This window comes from Sus scrofa, chromosome 12 (genome assembly GCF_054392235.1).
Source record: "Sus scrofa isolate SSC_HxYL_T2T_F1_AM1 chromosome 12, Sscrofa_HxYL_maternal_Yorkshire_Landrace_v2.0, whole genome shotgun sequence".
NCBI classification, from domain to species: domain Eukaryota; kingdom Metazoa; phylum Chordata; class Mammalia; order Artiodactyla; family Suidae; genus Sus; species Sus scrofa.
In genome coordinates, this window is record NC_139394.1 from 19,574,782 (window position 1) to 19,584,294 (window position 9,513).

Here is a 9,513-nt window from a genome sequence, read left to right on the forward strand (position 1 = left end):
GACTGACGTCCTTATAAAAACGGGGAAATTAGGAGTTCCCATTGTGGCGCAGGGGAAACGATCCTGACTAGGATCCATGAGGATGAGGGTTCGATCCCTGGCCTCGCTTAGTGGGTTAAGGATCCAGCATTGCTGTGAGCTGTGGTGAAGGCCAGTGGCTACAGCTCCAATTCTATCCCTAGCCTGGGAACTTCCATATGCCCCAGGTGCGGCCCTAAGAAGAAAGGAAAAAAAAAAAAAAAAGCAAGGAGAGGTCATCTCTGCGGTCACAAAATTGTTCTTTGTTTTGGCTGTGATGGTGGTTACTTGAACCAACCCACACGATAAAGTTGCATAAAACTAAACACACACACACACACGTACAAATAAAACTGGGGAAATCTAAGACCAGTGCATTGGGTCGATGTCAGAACCCTGGGTTTTGCAAGATGATACGAGAAAACTAGGCAAAGGGAATAGGAAATTTTCTCTGTATTATTTCGTACAAGTGCACGTGATACGATGACCACAAAATAAAAGGTTCAATTCAAAAAACGACTTTGTCCAAGGATGTTCACAGCATCCCTATGGAGGATAGGGGAGCCCCCTAAACTACCCACAACAGAAATAAAACCCTGGGAGTCTAATTCCAGGGAGTATTGTCTAGCTCTGAACATTGCCACGTTTGCGGACTGAATAAATATAAAGCTGAATTAGTGTTAAGGGGAAAAGCAGATGGCATCATAGTAAATTCTCTCTGAGACATTCTATGGAAAGCGTGACCATTACCTTGGCAGAGAGTAATTCTAAAGGATGGAGATAAGTTAGAAGTTCAAGTCCACTGGATTCTTCTTTTTCTTCTTCCTCTTCCCCTTCCTCTCCTTCGTCTTCTTCTTCTTTTCCTTCTCCCTCCCCTGTGCTCTCCCTAAACATTACTTCAGTTTCAAATAAAATAAATGAAATCCTGAGCCCTGCCGTCCTCTGGTCGCTGGCTCTTCCTCCCATCTCCAGCAGGTGGCAGACGTGTTCCAAGGATGGTCCCCACCGAGTCCCTTTCCTGTGGATGAGCCGCAGATCCCAACAGCAGGTGGGGCTCCAGCATCATTCTCACCAGCTCAAAGACTCCAGACAGCGGAACTGCCCTCTCCGAAGTCCAGGGCAAGAAGACAGTTGTCTGGCCGCAACAGGGTTAATGGCTCACATTCCAGAGCAAGGAAAAAGGAGGCTGGAGGGTCACAGACAAGGGGAGGGGGCTCGCAGGGCCCCCTTTCTCACAACACAGGCCAGCTCTGCTGGGAGAGATAGATCACCCCCAACAATGGCCACAGCTGTTTTCGTCTGCCCTGAAGGAAACTGACTTAGGAAGCAGGTATCAGAGAAGGCCCTTCCTGTAGGGGCTTCTGTCTGGCTTGTAAAACTGTCAGAGCAGCTGCATTCATGTGTCGAGTGATGGATGATGGAAAGGAGGGACAGACGGCCGCAGATGGACACAGCGACTTACAAGTCGAGGCAGGTGGCAGAGGCGTTGCCGAGGCTCTGCAGGTGGGGTGCGCTGATTCATTGCCCAGTGAAAATACCAAGGGGACCTGGGCCACGGCCCTCTTCCCAGCCTCCTCCAGGGCCGGGAGGGGCTGTGCCGCCTCAGACAATACATCTGCAATGAAAGCTTCCGCCGCCGGCCCTCCTTCATTTTCCTGCACCTCAGGTGTGAACCTGCCTCCCCCCCGGGCCTTTCTTTCTTCTCCAGGGCCTAGGGAGCAATTCCTTTTGGGTTCTCTGTGGCTGGCTGGACCTGGGGTGGCTTCACGGAATGTTCCCTGTACTCTGCACCGATAAGGTTTTCCATAATGGCCTCAGAGCTCGCTTTGAAAAATGTAAGGGGCTGGGAGACAAGAAAAAGAACGTTAGCACTAAAAATGCTGGCTTTCGCTTTTGCTAAGAAAAGGAATTTTCTGCTCTCTGCTCCTTCCCACAGCCTGGCCCAGGGAAATAACTGCCTTTGGCACATTAGCCCGCCAAGACGCGCCTGTCACCAAATGCAGGATTTCTGAGAAGCATGAGCTAAGGTTTCCTCCTTGTCTCCATCACCAGGGCCTGCTGACTGTGCATCCTGGCCTTGAACCCAGAACCCCTGCTCCCTCCACCAAGCGGGAGCGCTGGCTGTGGCCTTCTGGTTTTCCCTCTTCCCTTCCAGAGGACACGAGTGGCGCTTTCTTGGTCTGGATAATTGATGCCGAGCTGCATGGAGTTGAGGGCCAAGGAGGTTTCTTAAAAAGCATCCTCCTGCGTCTGCCGGGATCTGGGGCAGGGGAAGGGGGTGGGGGGAGGGACAGATACTCGTAGACCCCCGAGACAAATGAACTTGGTCTGAGACATGGGATCAGCTGGGCTGAGACCTATGGAGGACGCAGAGCTGCCGTTTTCTTTGTTAAACTGGTCCAGGTTGGTTTTGAGAAAGCCCGAGGGGCCCAGAGAGGTGGAGGCGAGGAGCTGGAGCTCCTTCTGATATCTGAAAACCACAGGCGCCTGCGCGTGGGAGGGAGACACGGAGAGCAGGCTCGTCTGGCCCGCCCCCTCGCTGTGGGTCACCTGGGAGCACCAGCCGCACTTTGGGGAGATTTCTGAGCCCGAGGAGAAGTCTTTGGGGGAGGGCCTGCTCTGAGCACACCCCGTTCCCTCCCCCTGGGCTGAGGGAAGCATGGGACCAGCCCTGCCCCAGCCTGTCCTCATTGGCTGGCACGAGGCAGAGGGGGCTTTAAAAAGGCAAACGTGGCCAGGCTGGGGACCAGAGCCTGTGCTACTGGACGGCCCGGTGCCCTCCTCCGGCTGGCACCATGCAGCTCTCGCTCACCCTGTGTCTCGTCTGCCTGCTGGTACACGCAGCCTTCCGCATGGTAGAGGGCCAGGGGTGGCAGGCCTTCAAGAACGATGCCACGGAAATCATCCCTGAGCTGAGCGAGTACCCGGAGCCTCTGCCAGAGCCGAACAACAAGACCATGAACCGGGCAGAGAACGGAGGGAGGCCTCCCCACCACCCCTTCGAGACCAAAGGTATGGGGCGGAACATTTGTAGCATAAGGGTCCTGGGAGGGTTCTCTTTGGGTGGGTTTTTTTTTTTGTAATTTTATTGGCGTGTAGTTGACTTACAGGGTTGTGTCAGTTTCAGGTGTGCAGCGAAGTGATTCAATCATACATATACACGCATCTATTCTTTTTCCTTGTCCCATATAGGTTATTAGAGAATAGTGAGCAGAGTTCCGTGTGTTAAACCGTAGGTCCTCTTTGGTTACCTATGTTCTAGCTTTGATGGGGGTCGAAGACCAGGGTTGACACGCTGGGGTACACTGGGAGCCACTGTCAGCACCAGCGGAGGGACAGTCCTACCTGGAAGTAGGGGAAGGATGGCATGCCAGCGTAGCCTTGGATTTCAAGTGCCAGGGTGTGGGACGGGCAGGGGACTGGCAGTGAGAGCCCAGAGCAGGAAGGGGGCTGAGGTGGTGAGGGTACAGCCTGGGGACAGGCTCAGGGGCTCAGAAAGGAGACTCCAAACACTCCTCTCCTGAGAAGAGGGGAACCAGGGTCCAGCTGCTGACGCCACTGGAGAGGGGACAAGGCAGGGGAGCCTCACGTCTATGAGCACCTGCTGGATGCAGACACCATTTGGGCTGCACCCGAAATGTACCCCCGGAGAACTCCCAAGGTGAAGGTGAAGAAACGGAGGCTTCAGAGATTAAGTGGTTTGTCAGCAAGCAGAGAACTGAGATTTGAAGCCACTTGGATCCCGTTACAAGTCAGCCCTGGCAGGGGGTGGGGTGGGGTGGGGTGTCAGGGCCAAAAGCAGGAGCAAATCTCCACCAAGTGGTGGGAGATACCAGAGCGGCATCCTTCCAGCTCCCACCACCCCTGGTCTAGCCAGTGAGCTGGCACCAGAAGGCATGGGAGCTGCAAGCACAGTTTTAGCTTCTGACCTGGGGGGCAGCTGGGTCCAGGCCCTGGACGGGAGGCAGCATCCTCTGTGCAGGGCGTGGACACAGGTGGCCCCATCTGTCCTAAAACCTCACCCCAGACCCGGCCTTGCTTCCGCCCTGGGAGGGAGGCTGACCCTGGTAGAAAGGCAGTGACCCCAGCAGAGGGCGCACCTGGGTTCCTGGTCAGGTCCACACGGAGAAGCCTGGGGGGCAGTGTGCACAGCTGGCCCTGCAGCAGGTGGGAACTGCTGGGGGCAGGGGCCAGGATGGCACTTCAGAGTGAGGCCCTCTGGCCATGGTCCAGGTGAGAGAGGGAGTCCCCCTTGCCCAGGCTCCAGCATTCTGCCCTGCTTCACCACCAGCGGGGACTGGGGGCTCTGCACAGGGCACCCCCAGATAAGGCTGGTGGAACCACCCATCTTTAAAGGGGGTGGGTAGGAGTGCCTCTCCTCTGCTCCTGCCCAGGGAAGGTCAACTAAGCTCAAGTGATGGGCTCGAGTACAAGACGCCACCTCCCTGGGCTCCTATGAGAGCCACTGGCCCAGAGGAAGCCTCGTGCTCAAAACAAAGTCACCCTTTGCAGAGGAAGAGCCTGACCTAGGGGTACTATTCTTGGAAAGCCCCACAGCCTCCTTCCCTGGGCAAGGAGGCCGCCCCCACACACCACCCCTGCGGCTTGGGAGCAGGGATCAAGATGCCAAACCCGCCCAGAAACCAGAAGGCCAGCCACGGGAGGAGGGCAGCCCCCACGTCTCTCCTGCTGTGCTTCTTCTCCCAGGGCTGCGGCCCTGGCCTTCTCCGCCTCCTCTCTGGTTTTGGTCTTAGGACTATTTTTCATTGCTTTGTGTCACATTGGAACTGTCCCTATGAGACCCTTGGAGATGAGCAGGTGCTCACATGAGGACCAGCCGTGTAAAAAAGCTCCCAGGGGTCTAAGCCCACAGTGGGAGACACAGTCAAGGTGTCTCAGGGGGATCAAGCCAGGCCTTAGAGCCCAACCTTCCCCCAAGCAGGGGGCAAGCCTGTGTCACCATCAGGTGTCCATCAAATGTACCCCCCCCCACCCACACACACAAAGATGGGCCTGGCAGAGTGCCTGGTACACAGCAGGTGCCTAATACATGTTTGCGGCAGCTGCAGCTGTAGGTTTCCAATCAGAGCTTGGTCTGTCTCTGATAGGGAGGTAAAGGCAGTCAAAAAAATCAGCCCTTTGTCCCCTGACCGTCAGCCTAGCCTTCCATGGGCTCCAGCAAACGCCCTTGTGGGAGCTGAGAAATACTGAGGCCCCAGGGGCGCAGAGCCGGGAGACGAGCTGTGCCTTTTGGGCAAGTGCTTTCCCCACTCTGGGCCTCAGTGACCACGGCCGTCATGAGGGGCCGGGCAGGCCGCCCTTGCTCCTTTCCCGTCTGATGACTTCAGACTCGGCTGCACCTCCCCTTCCATCTCTCTTCTCAGCGGCTGCCCTGATTTAGTACCTTCAATCAGCCCCGCTCCTTCCTCCATCCCCTCTGCCAGCCCTCCCAGCCAGAAGAGGAATCTGGGAGAAGCCAAAGCCATTCAGAGAGTGAGGCCAGGGACCCTGTGGCACAGATGTGACTTACCTCTGGCCAAGAGGGCCCCCTGGAGAGGAATAATAATAACATACAAGAGCCAACACTTCTAGCACTTACTGTGTGTTAGGCGGTGTCCCCTGAAATACATACATAATGGATTCATTCACGGAATCCTCAAGACCAGCCATTTTACAGATAGGAAGCACAGAGAGGTTAAGTAACTTGCCCAAGGTCACACAGTGGTGGAGCCCATATTTGACCTTGAAGCAGTCACCTGACCCCAAAGTTTTAGGGGGACAGGGTGGGCCAGAGAGCTTTCCCCCAGCTCCAGAGTACCCGGGCCCTTCGCGCATAACAGATCCCCAGGGGCCAAAGCGTCCAGGGAGAGGGCAGGTTTGGAAATGGCGAGGGTGGCTTGGAGGGAGCCCGGCGGGTGGCCCGACTGGGCAGCCGCCCTGACGCGCGCGCCTCTCTCCGCAGACGCCTCCGAGTACAGCTGCCGCGAGCTGCACTTCACCCGCTACGTGACGGACGGGCCGTGCCGCAGCGCCAAGCCGGTCACCGAGCTGGTGTGCTCGGGCCAGTGCGGCCCCGCGCGCCTGCTGCCCAACGCCATCGGCCGCGGCAAGTGGTGGCGCCCCAGCGGGCCCGACTTCCGCTGCATCCCCGACCGCTACCGCGCGCAGCGGGTGCAGCTGCTGTGTCCCGGAGGCGCGGCGCCGCGCGCGCGCAAGGTGCGCCTGGTGGCCTCGTGCAAGTGCAAGCGCCTCACTCGCTTCCACAACCAGTCCGAGCTCAAGGACTTCGGGCCCGAGGCCGCGCGGCCGCAAAAGGGCCGGAAGCTGCGGCCCCGCGCCCGGGGCGCCAAAGCCAACCAGGCGGAGCTGGAGAACGCCTATTAGAGCCAGTGGCGCCGCGCCCCGCACCCAGGCGCCCCAGGTTTCCGCCCCCCTGCGCGCGGTTTGAGCGTTTGTATTTCATTTTAAGTGCCTGCAACCCAGGGCCGGAGGTTGAGACCTTCCTGGCTGCAGCGGGAGGGAGCCAGGCCCTGTGGATCCCAGGTGTCAGCAAAGCCCCCCCTCTTCTCTCCCTCCTAGGGGGTCCCGGGGCAGGGGAGGAAACTGAGTCACAGACACTGAGCCACGTAGCCCCGCCCACCGGGGCCGCCTACCTTTGCAGGTCCCACTTCGGAGGAGGCAGGAAAGAAAGCGTTTCACTGCCCTGGGGATTTAAGGGAGCAGTAGGGAGTGAGAAGAGTCCAGGGACTGGTTAAGAAAGTTCGATAAGATCCACCCCACCCCCCCAGCTCTCTGCCAGTCAGAAAGCCTTTAGTGCCGTGTTGTGCCCAGGACTGACTTGCCGGGTGACCTCTGGTTACGCTCTTCTCTTCCCGGACCTCGATTTCCTCTTTATAAAATGGAGATGGAGTGAGATTAGCATCTGGAAGAATCTACTGTCCTATGAGTCCCTTTGAATGGGCAGAGGAGAGAGAGCTTGGATTGAATCACTGATATTGTCGCTTCCAGCATTTGGAGTTGTAATCCTCTGATCTGACAGCCAAAGATGAAAAACAAGCAGGAAAAAAGAAAGGAGTCTATTTCTGGCTGACTAACTCGGGGAAGAAGCTGTGGTGTGTCCTAGGCTGCTCTCCCCAGATGTTTGGCTACCCCCACCCCTCCATCTCAAAGGACCCAGAAACAACAGCATCAAATGGGGTAGAGAAGACGGTCCCAAGGGTGGTGGGAGGCACAGAAATCGCCCCCTGTTCCCAAAGAGCAGCCTGCCACCCCATGGCCATGTTTTGTCATCACTTTCTGCAGAGAGGAGAGCTCAAGGACCCATACCCTGGGCTTGCCACCGCCCGTTCAAACACCAGCAGGTCCCTTCCGAGGTACCTCCTCCTGCCTCCCACCCACGGAAACATTTCTGGCTGGAAAAGAGCTTCTTACTGCTGTTACGTGGGATGGCATATCTTATATTAAAATAATATCATTGGGGAAAAAATGACAAGTGCTGTATATATGCTGAGAAACCGCAAAGCTTCATAGCTGCCATCCAAAAATCTTTTTGGAAAATCATTTCCAGACACCACTTACTTTCTGTGCAGTTTTCATTGTTACAAAAAAAAAAATTTTTTTTCAGCAGAAGCACGTGCCATGTGAAAGCCTACCCAGCTGGTTGTTTTTGCCATCTTTTCATGTGGGATTTGTCCCCAAGAATGAACATCACAGTTTTTAAAGAAGAGTTAAGTTACCTATTTATTTTCTCACTTAAGTTATTTATGCCAAAGTTTTCCTTGTAGAGAAGGACAACATAAATATTGCTTTATGAAATACCCGTCTGTTCTTTCAAAACCCAGAGGCATTGTTAATAAAGACCATGAAGTGACACGGAGAGGATGTGATCTTGTTTTGTCAACCACATGTGGTCATTCTTGTCACCGTTAACATCTTTCTCTTGGTCCCTGGCGCTTAAACCTTGGAGGCCCCCTTTGACAGGGTTATGGTAGCCCTTGTAGCAATTATGTCCTTCCTTTGAGAGGTCAAGTTCCGTCCCTTCCTTTCCAAACCCAGACTTCCTCCCTTTATGCAGGCTGTTGTATCAGCCTCAGCCTGCTCTCCCGTTAGCAGCTTGCCCGCCCCAATGTCTTCTCCAAACACTGTTCTCCCCACGTCGATACCCCTGCTCTCCATCCCCCAGTGGTTCCTCCTTGCCCAGGATCAAGTTGACAAGTAAGGCTGCTTGATTCCCATCCCCCATTCCACCAATCTTCCTTAATGACCCCCAAGTGGCCAGAGCTGTCCTGATTCCGGCCCCCTGAGCTGACACCCCCCACAACTCCTGCTCTTTCTTGGGGGTTCGTCTTCTTTGTCACCTCTTCCCTAAAACTTCCGGAGATGCTCCAGCCCCTGCTGATGCCTCTCTCCTCAGCCGTCCAGCCCCTTTGTTCGTATCGTTCCTTTCCTTCCTGACTCTGTGTCTTCCATGCAACATCCATTCGTGGGTCACCTGTCTCGCCCGGCCAAGCCGTGCCTAGCACTTGGAGAGACACAAAGCCAAGTACGCCTTAGGACCAAGCTCGCTGGAGTTCAGTCAAGCCTTTTCTCCAGTGTGAGTTTTATGCTTCCCTGGTGAAAAGGTAAACTCTTCACAAGCAAGGGCAATGTCTTGTACTTCTCTCAAAAGTCTTGAGAGGGGGTTCCTATCGTGGTGCAGTGGAAAATAATCCGACTAGAAACCATGAGGTTGCGGGTTTGATCCCTGGCTTCACTCGATGGGTTAAGGATCTGGCATTGCTGTGAGCTGTGGTGTAGGTCGCAGACATGGCTTGGATCCTGCATTGTTGTGGCTCTGGCGTAGGCTGGTGGCTACAGCTCTGATTGGATCCCTAGCCTGGGAACCTCCATATGCCACGAGTGCGGCCCTAAAAAGCAAAAAAAAAAAAAAGTAGATAGATGAGATTACTGGAGTTCCCTGGTGGCTCAGTAGTTTAAGGATCAGGGCACTGTTACTGCTGTGGCTCAGGTTGCTGCCATGCTGTGGGTTTGATCCCTAGACAAGAACTTCCATATGCTGAGGGTGCAGCCAAAAAAAAAAAAAAATTTTTGTCTCATTTAATAGGGCTGGATGCCAGCTGAGACTCAAGAAATATTCTTCCCTTTCCATAAGGAGGGATGAGCAGTTGCAAAGCTTTGAATCAAGTCCAGCCCATCTTGGGGTAAACCCACCCCCCCAAAATAAGCTGAGGTCCTCCCCATGACTTTCCCTTTAACTCCTGATGAGCCCACCTAAGTTCATTACCATCATCCATGAGTCTTTGATAGGTGTCAGTGGGTGCTGCTGAGGAGCCTCTGCAGGGAATCCCAGCGTGTCCCAGAGCCCAGAACACGAGGGCACATAGGAAATGGATACACTGCCTAGCCCCCGGGGGCAATGTGGCAAGCTGGGTGGGACACGGGCTCTGGGGCCAGGTATGTATTTGAATCTGAGGACACAGAGGCACCAAGGGGTTA

At 55.1% G+C, this 9,513-nt stretch overlaps 1 protein-coding gene across 1 annotated transcript; it reads left to right on the plus strand.

The window, feature by feature from the left end:
• The first annotated feature begins 1,586 nt into the window (after positions 1-1,586).
• SOST (sclerostin) lies at positions 1,587-7,890 on the plus strand. Its single transcript, XM_003131361.4, has 3 exons — positions 1,587-1,684; positions 1,955-3,030; positions 5,981-7,890. The coding sequence occupies exons 2-3, from the start codon at positions 2,814-2,816 to the stop codon at positions 6,400-6,402; spliced, it is 639 nt and encodes a 212-aa protein (XP_003131409.1). The 5' UTR covers positions 1,587-1,684; positions 1,955-2,813; the 3' UTR covers positions 6,403-7,890.
• Positions 7,891-9,513: the final 1,623 nt, after the last annotated feature.